This window comes from Thalia democratica, chromosome 5, assembly GCF_965202585.1.
Source record: "Thalia democratica chromosome 5, ktThaDemo2.hap1.1, whole genome shotgun sequence".
NCBI lineage: Eukaryota > Metazoa > Chordata > Thaliacea > Salpida > Salpidae > Thalia > Thalia democratica.
Window position 1 is genome coordinate 12347794 of NC_139169.1, and position 19208 is coordinate 12367001.

The 19208-nt window shown below is 23.6% G+C and overlaps 1 protein-coding gene across 1 annotated transcript; it reads right to left on the reverse strand.

The window, feature by feature from the left end:
• Nucleotides 1-7031: 7031 nt before the first annotated feature.
• On the reverse strand, nucleotides 7032-18650 carry LOC145836969 (transmembrane protein 164-like). Its single transcript, XM_082944737.1, has 8 exons — nucleotides 18530-18650; nucleotides 18145-18285; nucleotides 17465-17588; nucleotides 16080-16132; nucleotides 15386-15531; nucleotides 14590-14687; nucleotides 7851-8023; nucleotides 7032-7253 (listed from the first exon to the last, which is right to left on the reverse strand). Exons 1-8 carry the CDS (start codon nucleotides 18643-18645, stop codon nucleotides 7172-7174), a joined length of 933 nt encoding a protein of 310 aa, XP_082800863.1. The 5' UTR covers nucleotides 18646-18650; the 3' UTR covers nucleotides 7032-7171.
• Nucleotides 18651-19208: the final 558 nt, after the last annotated feature.

The following is a 19208-nucleotide window of genomic DNA, read 5'->3' on the forward strand; positions in this document are numbered from 1 at the left end:
TTATAATCAAACTCTTTTTACCAACACAGCTTAGGTTTATATGAAAATATTGAGATTGCCTTTAATTTAACTAAGTTCTAATCAAATGTTTTATTAACATTAAAAAATAAATATAATTATACAACTAATGTTACATTATGTAGGTTGTATCAAATTAGCCGTATTGTTCAAAGTTTTAAAGCCGTTTTAATAATGGTACAAAAAAAATATTTATGCAGGTTACTTTAATCAAATGTTTAAAAAATTAAAAGACCATAAATTGTATAACGTGCATTTTTACATTCAAACTGTCATTGTTTAAATACTTTAACAGTTTTTTTGCTAATTAAAAATGCTAGAAATTCAAAACATTTTTTTACTGTTTGAAAGTTGTGGTTAAAACTACTAAGTAAAAACTTTAAAAAGTAGTTTATTTGTTTAGATTATTAAAGTTTGCTACAGGGGAACGGGTCAAAATTGCACGAGGTTACTTAGTTGCACGAGACAACAAAAATGCACGAAGACAATTTTGCACCGGGGGTCAATTTTGCTCGAGTTACATTTGCACGAGATTAAAAAAAACAGAAAACAAATACAGAAAAATAAAAATATATAAGTTAGTAAAAAAAAAAAAGTTAATGACCGAAAGTAAGGGTTAAGGGTAACAGTGATAGTATATATAAAACTAAAAATTCTTAAAAAAAGTATATAGTTGATTAAAAAAAGCTACCGACTGAGGGTAAGGGTTAGGGGTTGCAGTGATAGTAAAAATATAATTAAAAAAAAAAAAAAAAAATAAATAATTGAAAATAAAAATTAAATCGTGCAAAAATTTCTTCGTGCAAAAGTGACTATTTGTGCAAAACTATCTTCGTGCAATTTTGTGCACTTGTGCCGTTTTGTCTCCCTGTAAAGTTTTGTACGCTCATGTAAATTTGACAGCTACTCTTGCTACAGAATTTTACTTTTAAGTAAAAGTAAACTTAATAATACAGTCAAAATTTCTGATGGTTAATAAAAAAAAAAAAACAATTCATATTAAAAAGGTTATACCAAAAAAAAAACATATAATAATATATTATATTAGACTAATGAAGCTTTTTTTCATAAGTTAAAATTTAACTTGCAGAAGTTGACAAGGTTGTTTGATAAACCAACTATTACAAAGTTCATTTGTAAATTTGCATCAAAATAATTGTTAATAAAGAGTGTTTTTAAACTTTTTTTTTGTATTCTATGTTTTAAATGATTTAGTTCAAATTTTATAATGTAAACTAAATTACTTTTATTTTACTTATACTTGATGTTCATGTAAAAACAACTTCAAGGTTACAATTGTTTATTTATTAACAAAATACACAATACGAATAAATACATAAAGGCAAGAAAAATAAAAAGCAAGAAAAGTTGTGTTAGAAGTTTCGAAAATAGCACGATCAAAAGTAGAGCTTAAATTAAAAAAATATATATTACTAGAAAACAATTTAAGTTTTATTAAAATTTACAAATAAACACATTAACAAACATTCAAAATTGAAACGAGTATTTTGCATTAGAACTTGATTATTTGTTTAAACATGCATGATGTAAATATTTGCTTTTCTATTCTCTAGAATTTCAAGGTAAAATAAACAAACTGGAATATTTTCAAATGCTTAAGATAAAAACCTGAAATAAAAGTATAAAACATAATTCCAGTCGATATTGCTTTAAAAATAATAAGTAAATATTTTATTGTACGCTGAGATATAAATTACTTAGAATTACGTTAGTTTTAACTTTTTTTAAAGTAAAATATAAAGCAAGAGCAACAACTTTTTGGTTTACACAGAATATATATAAACAACTATTAAAAATAAGTACTTTTTACAGAATAAACTGATAAGTAAAAAATTAACTAAAAAAACTAGTTTATTGATTCATTAGAAATATTCTATAGACTCTATTTTTACATTTGTTAAAAGACATTATCAGCTAATTCATATTTAATGCAAAAACAAATAAATAAAACACTCTCTCAAGTTTTCTGTGATAGTTTATACGTATTACACTACTTTTCGTCAGAACTTAACAGTAGAACAATTCTAAAACTATGAATAAGTTTTTAAACAAAAACACAAAAAGTTAAAACTAACAAAGTAATAAGCACAATAAATAATCAGTGTAAAGTAATAAATAATTAAACTCAAATACTACTAACGGATAAAAAATTGATAATTTAACTAAATAAAGACACTTTATAATCAAATTCCTTCTGTTTACACAGTTCTGGTTTCTCCAAAAATATAGAGATAGCCTCCAACTTCACGAGATCAAACACACTATTGCAATGATAGATTATTCTAAATCTGGATATGTCATATTTCCTAGCACAATCTCTATTATTTATTAAATGTTCTGCAACTGAAGATCTTTTTGCTGCGTTTTTTGTTGCTATTGTCTTTATTTCAGGTTCTTGTTCGATTAATTTCAATACACAAGCAGGTAGATGTTCTTTTATCCTGGTTTTTAAGTGCCTAGAGGTCTGCCCGATATAGCTCTTTTCGCAAGAGCAATTAAACTTGTATACTACACAACTTTTGTCTTGGTCTGCTGTAGCAATATTAAAACTACCTTATATTGGAGAAAAATCACGAGTATTTGAGAGCAAACTAAAAGACTTAACAAAAACATCTTACAATCAAGTGCTTCCAAGAGTTATATTTCTTTCAAAATCTTTATTAAAAGTGCAGTTGAAGGACCCGATACCAGACCAAGACAAAAGTTGTGTAGTATACAAGTTTAATTGCTCTTGCGAAAAGAGCTATATCGGGCAGACCTCTAGGCACTTAAAAACCAGGATAAAAGAACATCTACCTGCTTGTGTATTGAAATTCATCGAACAAGAACCTGAAATAAAGACAATAGCAACAAAAAACGCAGCAAAAAGATCTTCAGTTGCAGAACATTTAATAAATAATAGAGATTGTGCTAGGAAATATGACATATCCAGATTTAGAATAATCCATCATTGCAATAGTGTGTTTGATCTCGTGAAGTTGGAGGCTATCTCTATATTTTTGGAGAAACCAGAACTGTGTAAACAGAAGGAATTTGATTATAAAGTGTCTTTATTTAGTTAAATTATCAATTTTTTATCCGTTAGTAGTATTTGAGTTTAATTATTTATTACTTTACACTGATTATTTATTGTGCTTATTACTTTGCAAGTTTTAACTTTTTGTGTTTTTGTATAAAAACTTATTCATAGTTTTAGAATTGTTCTACTGTTAAGTTCTGACGAAAAGTAGTGTAATACGTATAAACTATCACAGAAAACTTGAGAGAGTGTTTTATTTATTTGTTTTTGCATTAAAAGACATAATTTAAAAAGTGTCAACAGAGTTTAATATTTATTAAACAAACAAGTATGCATTATAAAATAAATTTCAATCGTCAACTTACAGTGATGATTTTGATAAATCACAAAAACCTAATCCTTTATTTAAGTCATGGAATTTTATTTTTAACTGTTAAATTATTTATAGTAAGGCAAGCTAAGTAACGCAATATTTATGAATTTTTACACAGCTTAAATTTAAAGTCACGATTTTCTTCTAAAGCTAAGTTTTTTATGAATAATAGATTTAAGGACAACTCTGGTTAAAAAAATAAAGTTTTTAATTCTAAGTAAAATACAGTAAACAAGAATAGAAAAACAAGATTTAAAAATCTTTTACAAAACAATCATAAAACATTTAATAACAGATTTATAGGATTTGGTTTTTAATACCATGAAATAACAATGCGCATATGAAAGTTAAAATTTGTTTCTAGCAGGATACAAGCAAAGTTTATATTATTTTTTTTTATACTTCGATAAAAACTTGATATTTTTCTCTTTATATAAAATTTTAGTAATAATTATTTCGTGAAAAATTAACAACTAAAAACAATTTTCTGAAACAAACATGAGTTGCATGAGCTAGCAGAAATACAAAACTATAAAAAGTCACAACTTTCCTTCTAAGCTTTTTACATCTGTAATAAAAAATTTTAAGACTACCTTAAGCTATTTATCGTTTGATTATGTGATTATCATGTGATGCTATTGTATCATTTCATGAAAATACTTTTTAAGATTTAAAAATATTTTATTTTATGATTTAAACTATTTAATTTACACTCTATGTTACAAGCTTGATACTAAAAAACAATTTTTTTTTGTTTACTAATACTTGGTGTTTATGTAAAAAACAACTTCAAGGTTACAATTGTTTATTTATTAACAAAATACACAATACGAATATATATGTTAAGGCACGATTGAAAGCAGAGCTAAAATATATTAATAAAAGAAAAGATAAGAAATTATTTTTACAGTTTAAAAAAATAAATAGTTACGTTAACAAGTTTTCAAAACTGAAACATAAATTTTGCATTTATCAATAATTTGTAAAGTACTAAAAAGATATTATTAATTAAACATTTATTAAGCCTACTGTATATTATTTTCATTAAAATATTAACCTGCAGAAATTTATAATATTATTTTAAGAAAGAAAATTATTAAATAAATACATATGCAAATTACATCAAATGCTTTTTGACAATGAGTATTTTTAAATATGTTTTGTGTTCTGTGTTTTAAGTTATTTAGTTTACATTTTATACTGTAAAATTAATAAAAAAATAATTTTATTTTATTTACTAATATTTGGTGTTTATGTAAAAAACAACTTCAAGGTTACAATTGTTTATTTATTGACAAAATACACAATACGAATAAATACATAAAGGCAAGAGAAATAAAAAGTAAGAAAAATTGTGTGAATAATATTAAAAGGCACAATTAAAAGTAGAGCTGAAATGTATTAGTAAAACAAAATATTATAAACTCACATAACAGTTTACAAATAAAGTTTAATTTAAATATACAAGTAACCACATAAACTAACATTCAAAATCGAAACATGTAAATTGCATTACAACTTTTCATTTGTTTAAACATAATCGATGTAAATGTTTACTTTTCTGTTCTCTATAAATACAAGGTAAAACAAACAACAAAAACTGAAATATTTTTTAATTTTTTAGATACTTACTAGTTTTAGAAGTTTGAACTTTATTTTGAATCGGTTTTGTGTACAAAATTATTTAGTAAATACTTAATATTACTCTGAGATATAAATTACTTATAACTAAGTAAGTTTTAACTTTTTTTAAAGTAAAATATATAGAAAAAAGAAAAACTTATTGGTTTTCAAATAATAAGAAATGTATATATACACAACTATTAAAATACGTACTTCCTATAGAATAAACTAAACATTAAAAAATAAACAAATTTATCAAAGTCATTAAAAAAAATCTTCAAATTTTATTTTAACAATGTTTAAAGTCATAATTTTTAAAAATGTACACAGAGTTTAAGTTTAATTTTATTTAAATATACAAGTAACCATATAAACAAATATTCAAAATTGAAACATGTAAATTGCATTACAAATTTTCATTTATTTAAACATAATCGATGCGAATGTTTACTTTTCTGTTCTCTACAAATGCAAGGTAAAATAAATAACAAAAAACTGAAATATTTTTGAATTTTTTAGATACACACTAGTTTTAGAAGTTTAAACTTTATTTTGAATCGCTTTTGTGTACAAAATTATTTAGTAAGAATTTAATATTACTCTGAGATAAAAATTACTTAAAACTAAGTAAGTTTTATCTTTTGTTAAAGTTAAATATATAGAAAAAGGAATAAATATATAATATTACTCTAAGATATAAATTACTTAGAACTATTAACTCTTTTAAAGTAAAATATAAAGAAAAAAGAAAAACTTATTGGTTTACAAATAATAAGAAATGTATACTTACACAACTATTAAAAATACGTACTTCCTATAGAATAAACTAAACATTAAAAAATAAACAAATCTATCAAGGTCATTAAAAAAATTCTACAAATTTTATTTTTACAATTGTTTAAAGTCATAATTTTAAAAAATGTACACAGGGTTTAGGTTTAATTAAACGAAACGAGTATGAATAATAAAATAAATTTCCATTGTCAACTTACAGTGATGATTCTGATAAATCACAAAAACCTAATCCTTTTTTTAAGTCATGGAATTTTATTTTTTACTGTTGAATTATTCATAGTAAGGCAAGCTAAGTAACGCAATATTTATGAATTTTTACACAGCTTAATTTAAAGTCACGATTTTTCTTCTAAAGCTAAAATTTTTATGAATTATATATGTAAGGACAACTAAGGTTAAAAAAATTAAAGCTAAGTGAACTAGAGTAAACAACAATTGAAAAATGAGTTTCAAATAATTTACATAAAACAATCAAATTTGAAAACATATTTAAAAGCTTTGATTTTTAAAACCATCTAATAACGTTACGCATATGAAAGTTAAAAAAAAGAATTTAGTGTTTCTAGCTGGTTACAAGTAAAATTTACACTAGGAGTTATAAATAATAAATTAATTGTGCATTAACCTTTTTATACTTTAATAAAACTTTACATTTTTTTACTTAGATAAAATTAGTGACATAAACAAAACAAGATAATAGTTATATTGTAAAAAGTTAACAGAATTATTATGAACGATTTTAGAATTAAATATGAACTACATGAGCTAGCAAAATACAGCTTGGAAGTATAAAAAATCGAATAAGAGTACATATGTATTTGAAGCTAGAGATTTTTAAATAAAACTACAAAAGCACACAACTTGAATATTATTACGACTAAAAATTAGTAGTTTACTTAAAAAAAAGATTAACAAGAACTGTAGAATTTTAAATAAAAAGTAATAAATTTCATAGTTTTTATAAAAGCAAATTTAAAGAAAAAAAATAATTTTCAGTTTGTAAAACATAATCCAAAACTGTTAATTTAGTAGACATAAAACATTAAAATCTTAAAATTTCAAATTAATAGAAATCAAAACAATTTGCATTACAAATTTTTCAAAAATCATACTTAAAATTTCTAAACGAATAATAAGAAAAGCTATTAAATTTTTTTTTTAATTCAAATGTTAAGAATTTTTTAGTAGCTAGAAGATAAAACAACAAAGCAAAGTATTTTATGTTTCAGCCTCAGGGTTTTTCCTTGAAATTTCTTTTCTCTTTAGTAGTATCTACTTCTTATCAAAATAATACCGCAGCAAATATCGTTATGACGTCACAATTAATCGTCTTTCTTCAGTCTGGTGACATCCACTAGGGGCGGGTTGGAGCGTTTCGTGATCTTTGACAACCACGAAGAAAACCTAAAAATTAATAAATAATAAAAGTATAAATAATAAAGAACTGAGAAAAAACACTGAAAAACTATTTTTATTAATTTGTAAAAAAAATTATTAGTTTATGCCTATAAACTTACCTAAATTGAAATACATAACTTAACTCATCACACAACTAGTTTTAACTTTTATATTATTTATAATTTCAAATATTATTGTTTAGTTGCACAAAATTTGAAACATATCAAAGCTCTAACCATAGTCAGAATTTTATTTTTAGTATTTAGGAAAAAAGGTATAGTAATAGTAAATAGTAGATAAGGTATAATATAAACGGTAAGAGGGTGTTATTTTACAAAACAAAATTACTGTAAAATAATAGAGTTATTTTGTAGTTAAATAGCTTTGAGTATATTTCACACTGAAGTATTTTCAAATTACCCAACCATACGATCACGTCAACTATCCATTTATATATTTTACAGAAAGCTAGAAGGTTACTTAAAGTAAACAAAACTTATGATTAAGGGTACCCATAGCTAAATTTTGAAACATTTAAAAATTCACACAACTAAAAAGCTTACAAAAGTGATTTCTTTAAATTCTAAAATTCAAAAAACTCACTTCACAAAATTTTCAATGACCAACACTAATGCTAGTATCAATAACGGATACAACTTTCCATGGAGGAATATTAGTAAATGCTGGTGAAGTAACGCCCACATTCTGTAGTTGTCACCGTGGAACGGGTCACTCACTGCGGGGCATATCATGTTGTTCAAATTAACTTGGGTGAGCTGAAAAAACAGTTGAAATTAATCAAATTGTTAGTTGCTCAACCTTAAACTTAATTTTTACAGTTGTACAAACTATGTTGTATAGTTTCACTGGTATTAATCGTGAAAAATAATTGAAATTAAATAAAGATAGTTGTGATGGGCACACTGTGATGTTCAAATTCACTTGGGTGAGCGTAAAAATTTAATACTTTTACGTGTTTTTTAATACTAGGACATTGAAAGGTTAACTATATTTAAACAAGCAAATTTTCCAATTTGTTTTGTGTTAGCGAAATAAATTATTAAAGTACTTAAATATACTGCCGGGTATACCATGTTGTTCAAATTCAATTGCGTTAGCTAAAAAATATTTTTATTTGTTTTCCTTATATTAGCACATTGTAAAGTAATTATACTTAATAAATAAATAAGTTAGTTAAAAAAAATTAAAATATATTTACACTACTAGTAGTGCTTGTTGTACAGATTTCAAATGAACTTGTCACATTTTTTCAATTTGTTTTTTGTGAGCTTAAATAAGATGTGTGTTAGACAAATATATTAATAATTTTGACTAAGTTTGCTTATATGACTACATTTTTCAAGTAAAATCTGTTTAGACAACCTCACTCTTACATGAAAAGTAATAACATTTTTAACATAACTGTAAAACATTACAAAATGACCTGTAAAATACATATAGAGCCCTTTTTGAAGTTTATATATACCTACTGTTTTAACAGACATTAGTAAGATATAAACTAATAAACACTTAAAAAACTACACTTAAACTATAATAAGCACTTTTTATTTCAAACTCATTGTCATTGCTTGATCTACCATCAAAAGCATTGTCAACAAGAAAACATTGTCAAAATAAAAACGGTAAACATTTAAATTTTATGCAGTAAAATTAAAAAAATACTATGACGTAACAATATAAATAAAATTTTACTGTGTTTAAATCAAAAGTAAAGTTTCGTTTGAAGTCTTAGGAAGAATTGAAAAACTTAAAAAACTATAATATTATTAGAGGCAGCTGTAAATTTCAAGAGTGTTAAATAACAACTAGTTATTTAGTAAAACAAGTCGTAAACATATGTAGTACTAACTATTATAACTCGTTAATTTGAAAACTTGGTATTTTCTGGTAAAAAGAGACTGTAAATTTAAGTGCCTATAAAGTATAAAACTATTGAGTAAACCTTTACTAAATTATGTTTGTAAAACTTATACTATAAATCTTTATGGGGCAAAAAAACTATTTTAGGAACTATAAGTTTATGTACTGTAAAACAAATAAAGATTATTTAAAAAACAACTACCAATGTTGGTATAATATAACTTACACAAAACGTTTAAAAAATTGCTTTTAAAGATAAATGAAATACAATTTTGAAAAACAACTCATTAAAACAAGTAAGCAAATAAAATTTGTACTTATGCTCAAAAATTAGTAAACCTTGGAAACAAATATACATATATATATATATATATATATATATATATATATAGAATTAAGTTATTTAACTTAATAAATTAAATTTTTCACACTGAGCCCACCTTGAGGGCTTTATTAATAAAAAGGTTTATTTAAAGATGCAAAACTCAAAGAACTCGAGTTTCGTGACTATTCACTCATCAGTGATTTTGTTTTGTGCTTTATTTTAAACTTGTTTTGAAGCTGATGAGTGAATAGTCACGAAACTCGAGTTCTTTGAGTTTTGCATCTTTAAATAAACCTTTATATATATATATATATAAATGTCTGTGATGATAAAAAACTACATTACTATAGGTACAGATTAATGAATGTTAATGCGTAAGTTCATTTAACAGTCAAACAAAAAATATTTAAGCTAAATACTATAAAATAAATAAAAACCAAAACAATACTTTCAATTTAAGCTTAAAAAACATTTCCTCAAGTTACTTTCTCAATAAAAGTATATACAACATTAGAATTCTACTTGAAATATAAAAGCTTCAAGTGCTTTTGAAATTCTTTTGAGAGTTTATAGTTTATAAAAACAATTACAAAATTGTAAAATAATTTAAGCTAAAAATTTAAAAAAATAACCAATACTAATTAGATAATTTTACCCTAAATTTGCCGTAAAATAGATTTCATACAGTCGTTGTTACTCAAAAAATTAAATGTAGAGTTAAAGATCCTTATATTGTATACTTACAAACTTAAGTAACACACTTAAAAAAACTTTCAAAAGTTGTATTATACAGTTTAAATCCATTTACTTTAAACAATGAAAATGTGTAACAATAGAAACTATAACATACTTCTGTTTTCAAACGCGAATTAAGAGAATACAGTTTTTGCTTTACAATAAAAAGGAACTTTGGTAATTTTATATCTGAGTTTTTATGCACATGTAACAAAATGTCTTTAATAAAGTTTTAGTAAATAATAACAACGGTTGTATTTAATTTATTAAAATTTAAAAAACACTAAGTATCAAGTAGGACACAATACTTAAAAAGATACTTACAATACTTACAACTAACTAAAATAATTTACAAAACATTTTTTAATTTTGAGCCAGAAAAAACAAATTTTTATATCCAGCCTTAATAAAATATATTTACTATCTATTTTTACTTATGTAAACAGGACTTAAAACTATGATTAATAGATTGCGTTGTAAAATTACACAATACTAATTTTAAACTTATTTACTTACTACAAAGATATTTAAAGTTTGTTTCAGTGTTAAAACAAAATATAAATATATTCATAAAGGTTTTCAATCTAAAACTTTTATTTATACAAGTTTATATAAAAAATCACGACCAAACAGTACTTATAAAAGAAATTCAAGTTTAATACAGATTAAAGTTTTGTTTGTTTTGTATTTTAAAACAAAAGTTTACTGTTTGCAAACTTTTTAAAAACAAAGTCAGACAGATTATTACAAATGTACGATTTATAAACACAGTAAAAATAATGTAATGTAAAGTTGTTTTTTTTAGTTTTGTAAATTTATACCACTTTAAATTACTTATATAAAATAAATTAGTCATCACATTAAGATTTATTTTACCAAAAACCTGAACCTAAGTTTTTAACAGGGAATATTTTATACTATATATTAATTTAGAACCTTAAATTTTATTGTTTGCAGCCTGGTTTTAATTTATCAGCTCGCCAAAAAAATATCTAAGCTATAAAAATGTTTATTTAAGTTTTTTTTTTAAACAATAATAAAATAATAATAAACTAAAATAAAAGTATTTCAATTACTCAGAAGTCACAATTGACTTATTATTAAGAGCAAAATAAATAATCTATAAACACCTCAATGTATATAACATAATAAATCAATATCATTAACATTTGAAATATAATAAAACACATGTTTTTTACTTATATTTTCAAGTCGGATAACAAAAGAACAGAGCTATACTTTCCGTTTGAGTAAAATTGAAGTGATTAACTGTTTATTTCTTGTTAAGTGGTTAATAAAACAGCTTAATTACGTGTGATTATTATGCTACGTTGTAGTGGTAAAATCTAAATTATAAGTTTGAACATGATGCTTATTAATGCTTTATAATGTGCTTTAGAACTATTTAAAATTTTACTTAGTAGAAAGATTAAAATAAATATATTTGTACTTAAAAAAGCTTTCGAAATAGCAAACTTATTTTATTTTAAAATTCTACGTGATAAAACAGTTTAAACACAAGTTCAAGTTTATTAAATATTAAAATATGTTTGTTTTCCATTTGTAAGCAAAGTTTGTTTATCATTAAAGTAATCAAATCCATAACGTTTAATGTTTGTTTAGTTTCAGTTTTTACTCAAACAAATAATTCTCAGACTTTAATCTACGAGTCTGACTTAAGTTCAATTTTTTGTAAAGATTCTAAAACTTGTTATACAATGATTTAATCTTAGCTAACAAAAAATTTATAACACTACTATAACATCTTAGCTTATTTTTATTTATTAAACACTACTTTAGTTATTAAATTCAAATTTCAATACTTGTTTTGGTTTGTTAAGCTTAAACACTACTTTTTTACAGAAAAAATAAATGAAGAAATATAAAACACAATAAATTCATTATATTAAATATATTTCAAAACAACTAGGGTACAAATAGAACATAACAGTCCTAAAAAAATTAGGAAATAATCAACTCAATTAAAAAAAAACAATCTAAATCAATTTGAGGAAAAAATATAAAGTTTTTATAATATATCTATGTGGTTGGTAAAAAGTTTTTAAGTAACTATGACTAATAGATTACACTGTAATTTGTGTCGATGTTGTAAATGTTATATATGCTGTTGATGTGTGCAGAATTATTTATATTTTTAATAACAAGATTAAAAAGAAATATACTGTTACATAAAAGATTTAAAATACAAAGTTTAATTTACTTCAACTTTTAGATTTATCTAAAAAACTTTCAACAAATATAAATTTATTTTCATTAAATATTATTTTTTATGTATTCCATATTTGTAAACAAAGTTTGTTTACATTCAAAAGTAAACAAAACGTTTTTATGTATATTTAACGTTTGCTAATTTCAAATCCTAATCAAACAAATTATTACAAATACATAGTACAAAAAATTAACCAAAGTTCATACTTGTTAATGTTATTTATTTATATATATTATGCTTTACAACCTTGATATAGAACAAGTTATTGCATTTTAAAAGTTAGCACAAAAAAAAGTGATAACAATTTAAAGTATAAATTTTATAAAAAAAGTTTAGTAACTTTGGTGACTGGTGTTTATTTAAAAATCAGCAAAAGTTTATAGCAACCATATACAAAACTTATCTATTTTAATGAAGTTTTAATTACAAGTAAAAAAACAAAAGACTAGTTTAAACTATTGCATTTTTACTTGAGTAACACAAAAGTGTTTAAGGTAAATGGTTAGCTCAAAGACTCAATAAACAACGCAAAAATAAATAGAGAATACTAACCGGTTATATGTTAATAGTGTTATAGCTTATTATGTTTTTGTATTTAGGTTATAGAGGGAACAATTTTTTTTTAATCAAGTCTTTTTTTTATATAAAAAAGTTATTTAAAAGATTATTTTTTACCTTATTTAACAATTTAAATTAACTTTTGAAGTAAAAAAGATCAAAATTAGACAAATCAATAGGTTCTTAATGGGAGATGCTAACTAAAAATGGGAAATAGACTATTCCACTAAAATTATATCTAAATTATGCAGCTGTTTTAAAAAAATAAATAGTAAACTTTAAACAACTTTTAGGAAAAATGTTTTTTAGTTTTCATAATTTTATTACAGAAAAAAAATTATCTTTTTTTTTCAAAAATGTTCTAACTACAAGTTGTTTGTAACATTAAAAAGATCGCTTCAGTAAAAATACAAGTAAATTACTTAAAAAATAAAAAAGAAAATAGAATTTTAGTGAAATTCTCAAAGTTTTGAAAAAATATGCTTTTAAATAACTTATTCCTAATGGTTGTAATGAATTATTTTCACAAAACTATTACAACACTTTCATTTTAAATAAAAGGGTAAGGTAGACCCCAATCTTGAAACAAATTAAAGGCATTGGGGGGATAAAACACCTTCTTTTGAAAATTGATATTATTTTATATAGTTTTTACTGAGCTACAAGATTCTTTTAAAAGATTTAAAAAATCATAATATTTATTGAGATATAAGCGGTCAAAGTCGGAGGCAACTATAGGTTCCTTATGGGAGGCGCAAACTAAAACTGCAAAAATAGACTATTTCACTAAAAATCTATCTTCTCCTATGTTTTTTGAGATAACTACCTCAAACTTTCAGGAAATGTTCCTTGATATATTTAGAAAATTCTGTCGGATAGAATTTAAAAAACAAATAAAAAATAAAAATTTTATATAAAAAACAAACAAAAAAACAGTTTCCAACAGAATTTTTTAAATATATCAATAAACATTTCCTAAAAGTTTGAAGTAGTTATATCAAAAAACGTAGGAGAAGATAGATTTTTAGTGAAATAGTCTATTTTTGCCGTTTTAGTTTGTGCCTCCCATAAGGATCCTATTGTTGCCTCCGACTTTGGCCGGCTATATCTTAAAACCTATTTTGATTTTTTAAATCTGTAAAAAGCATCTTGTAGCTTAGTAAAAACTATATAAAATAAGATCAAATTTCTTTAAAAGGTGTTTACCCCCCCCCCCCTACGCCCTTAAGTTGTTAAAGTCAAACTAAAGAGTATTTTATCTGTAAATTTTAAACTGTTATTCATATAAACTTTCTACAAAAGTATTATCCTTTCAGATACGTGATTAAACTCATAGATTCTCTACACACTAGTTTTTCACTTTTATAAAAACTATACTATGTATAAAAATTTCTCAAACATTTTTGTACAACTAGCCAGTATGCTATAAGATACGTAAAGATAAATGGGTCAAACTTAACAGTTGATGTAGAATTATTAAATAAACTAAAAATATTTCAATCTATTAACTTAAAAATCTGTGTACAGCAACTTTCCATATAGATGAATTTCTTATGAAATATTGTGGTCAACTGAGTATATACAAGTTTAGTTTTAATAATAAAGTTACTAACCATTCCAAGTGACTGCAGTACAACAAAATGATACAAGAAACCCCAACCACAAGATAGCAGGGGCCAATAAACATCTGTCAATTCCTCGCTTCTGTGACCTGAAAGTAAATAAACATGTTTAAATTTAAATGTTAAAATAATATTTTATTACAAAATAATTGAGGTCAACTAATATCTGTTAATTATTCGCTTCTGTGACCTGAGAGTAAATAATGTTTAAATTTAAATTCTCATGTTCAACTCAAATTTTATTGCAGTATTTTCATATATTATTTAATTAGAATGCAGTTACGAATAATTTAAATCTAATATTCTTGCTATTGTGGCCTTAAAAACAGTAATTAAGTATTTAGGTGAATATAATGCATTTATATAAAAAATACTTTGAACTTGGTTCTCATTTTTCGATGCTTTTAAAAGTCCATTGAAGTAAGAAAACATTGTTTTAAAGTTAGAAATTAAAATGTGCACACTTCTACTCTAATTTGTTTTAACCTTAATTCATTATTAACAAAAATATATAGCTTAAGAAATAAGTGAATAATTTCAAAGGGGAATTATATTTTATAAAAATATAGATCTTTGTTTAAATAAAATTATCAAATATTAGCATGTTTTTAAAACTGTAACTACCTTCAGTTAATGTCACTAGACTTACTAATTATTAATATTGTTATATACTTAAATTACTTGCAGCAAACATAAACTATGGTATAATGTAGTAAATTAACAGATAATGTATGTAAAAAGAGATGAATAAAATTATATTTAATCAATAGCATAATAAACAACTGACCAGAGGCAAACAGGAATATGGGCACGATGAAGTATATGGTGAGATGTTGCATCCAGTAACTAGTTACATCTAATGTTGTTGGTCTTGTGTTTGTTACTGGTAGTACTAAAGCTATTAATGCTCCACTCACTAGGTGGTTGTGAATCCTAGATTAAATAAACTGTTATTAAAAGAATTCAAAAGTTTGTAGATGTTTAATAACTTTTTTATGATAGTAATTTACAATACTAAAGCATAAGTGCTAAGTGATTATGAATCCTGTGAAATAACTTGTTAAATTAAACATTAAAACTTATGTTGATAATTAATGATTATTCTATGTTTACTCCTGGCAATACAAGTGTAACCATAATATATGTTTGATTTTACAAGGCACAACTAAGTTTTGAAATATTAAAAAAAAATTGGTTGCTTCTAAATAAATATATAGTTCTAAAATCAAATTCAATGCACTTTTTATGAAGAACCTTAATGTGAAACACTTTAAAAACTAATAGCTGTTTTCCAAGTATAATTATAATTTTATGTATTCCTGGTTTACATTAAGACTATTATAAACTTAACAAAATTTACTTCAAATAGAACAAAAACAAATTCATAATTATAATACACACTATCATTTTACATAAACTGTAGATGTTTGCAGAAAATTATTTAAAAATTACACTTTTGATAAATGTATAAACATACAGACCTGAACAGTCTTTGGAGTTCACTGCGACTGGAATTTGAAGTAAGAAAGTAAATCTAAAATAAATCAACATTCTATTAAAATTAGAATAAATAAAGAATAACTGAAGTAATAAAATATGAATAGAAATCAAAGTAGAAAGTAAATCTGATAAAATATCAACAATTTTTACATTTTGACTAAATAAAGAGTAAGAGTAACTAAAGTAAAAACTAAGAAAACAAAAACGATTATAACTTTAGGGCTTACTTTACTTTTATAGGAAACATAGCTCTACTATATTAAGCATTATCACTTTATTACTTTTAAAGTTTATCTTAATTATTCATATACAGAATAACTATGATTTTTTGAACTAATTTTAATTTGACAACAAAATAGGTCTTAAGGTTATTGAAAGTCATATCAAGTTTTAATACATAAACTTTAAAATTTAAACTTTTGTCAATGATAATTTATAAACACAAATTCACAAAAACAATTCATTATAGTTTTAAAACCACAAAACCGTTAAACTATAACCAGTGTATTTAAAAAAGCTAACTCTCAACTAGATATTATATGTGTTTTGTTATTTAATTTTGAAAAGCATTAAAAACTACTTTTTTTATACCTTTTAATATTTTGATTTATTTTTAAGGCCATAGGGGGGAGGGGAGAAGCAAAACAATTATTTTTACAAAAATTAACTTTGGCTTTTTATGAAAGCTTTAAGTACAAACCACAAGTCAATTTTTATAGAATTCAAGAATATCATTTAACTTTTGAGATATTTTACTTTTTGTAAAAAGTTTCCTATACAAACGTATGGACTGCAAACTTTTTGGGGTTAATTTTCTTGGAAATTAATCTAAAAAAATAAAAATTTTATGTAAAGAATAAAAAAAAAAGTCTTTTTATTTAAAAGAAATTTATTTTTACAAATTGTTTTTAAGTCCATTTTGACTTTTTATTTTTGTTATTGTACAAAGGTTAGACTGTAAAAGTTTGAAAAAGATTGCTTAAAAAATGTAGGAGGAGATATATTTTAAATAAAATAGTCTTTTTTTGCTGTTTTAGTTTTCCCTTTCCATAGGGAACCTATTATGCGGCCTGACTTTAAATGGTCATATCTCAAAAAATAATTTGAACTTTTTAAAACAATAAAAAGCATCCTGAAGCCTAGAAACAACTCTAAAAAATAAGATCAACTTATAAAAAACATGGCTTACTCCCCCTCCCAATGGCCTTAATCAAAATTAACTTATAACTTTCCTGTTTATAACTAGTGTAAACTTGATTTAAATTATTCAAGCTAACTTAAAAATAATTATATACATAATACCTTATTAAACAACGATTTTTTATAAAAACTTAGGTAGTTTTAATGAAAAAAACAACATACTTACATGGAAAGCATTAAGTACATGGCAGGGATTCAGCAAAAATATAAGTGATCCCCTATCTACTTTGTAGTATACTTCCAATGAGTATGTCGCAACTGATATAAGAAGTACTAGTCTTCTCAAAAGTCTGAAAAGTTAACTATGTTACAAACATTTTTGTTCTTTACATTACATTTTACTTAAACTTTGTACATTTTCAAAATTTTTGGTAGAATCTTTTTTTTCAAGTTTTCCTTAAAAAAATAACATATTTTTGCAAAAGTAAAACTTTTTTTATTTTTTATATTAAACATTTAGTTCAAATTTTAGTTCAGGGTTAGTAAATTAACTTATTAACAAGTAAGTTAACGAAAAATATTATTAAATATATATAGCAATCTTTTTTCACATGCATGTAAAAAAGAAAATAAAAAAACTGAAAACAAAATATCTAGTTTTTAATAGCTGTAATAAACTAATATTTAATTACATCACTGTTTTCAATGTTTTTGTATTAATAACTCATCATACAATAAAAAAAATTGTAAGTACATAACAACTTTGGTTTAAACTTCATAGATATCTTATTTTTTAATCTATTTATCAGAACTAAAAGTCTAAGTGTTAATAGGACAACATAGCACAAAAACTGAAGACACTCAGTAACTTATTACAAAATTAACAGTTAACATCACCACACTAACTTTATTGTGTTTGGGTTGCAGTATTTTTCAAGAACAGGCAAACTTTTGTCTTCAGCTTCAACATTTCGTTTGATCTTTTTATTTGAGTAAACAATTTCAACCAAGCTGATTGTCACAATCAGTAGAGTTTCACAAATTCTCCTGTAAGCAGTAAGATAATAAATTTAAATAAAAACAGTTCAGTAAATAGAGCATTAGAAAACCCTGTGCCAATAAACTCATTTAGTTTCCCAGATTAAAATTTCTCAAAATATAAGTGTATTCATTTGCTTTATAAACTTTGATGTTAAAACATAAAAAAACTAACAAAACAATTTAAAAAACAATACTAATATAATTTTCTAAAGGTTATTGTGCCTTCATATTTTTCAACTAGTATTTTTACCTGTTAGTAGTAAGAAATTCAGTGCATTCTTTACCTCCATTGCCAGGTATTGTTGGATCCACCCCTTCTATTGTGTATGATTTGAAAATCTTAAATAAATTACTTAATAATTCCATCTGTAAATACTATTTTACATTACAATTAGTAAAACTTAATAATGACAAAAATCTTTATGTAGTTATTATCATATAAAAGTAAGGAATTTTATTATACTTTCTTCTGCAAAGTTTTATGTGTTACACAAATGTACAAATTTTAGTTATCTCTTGCTGTTTTAAAAATACATACAAGTTAAAAGCTTATGCACACTTAGTAAAGAAATCTAAAAAACTCATAAAACTTAAAATTGTGTACCTTAGGGTGCATCTGTTGCCCCTCAAAAATGTAAATTTTAAAATTTCGCAAAGTTTAATTTTTTGACGTTGGGATACCACATAAATAGACAGAACAAAAAACAGCTTTCCTAGCTTTAAAACTTAAGGAGCAAATTACTTTTGAAAATTTTGCTTTATATAAGATAAAACCTTTATGCAAAAAAAAATCAGTTATATTTTTATACATATATTTATTTTTAATTTGTTTATACAAAACTTTCTAAATACGGCAAGATTATTTTCTAACCGTTTTAAGTATTTTTCTCAAAAAAAGTAGGAGAAAATAAATCTTTAGTAAAATAGTT

Excerpts from the sequence above, each read along its gene's own strand:
- LOC145836969 (XM_082944737.1), bottom strand. The coding sequence starts at position 18,645 with ATGGAATTATTAAGTAATTTATTTAAGATTTTCAAATCATACACAATA. Across the intron at positions 15,532-16,079 it reads GAACTCCAAAGACTGTTCAG|GATTCACAACCACCTAGTGA; the intron begins GTCTGTATGTTT and ends TATTTAATCTAG. Across the intron at positions 8,024-14,589 it reads TACTGCAGTCACTTGGAATG|CTCACCCAAGTTAATTTGAA; the intron begins GTTAGTAACTTT and ends CTGTTTTTTCAG.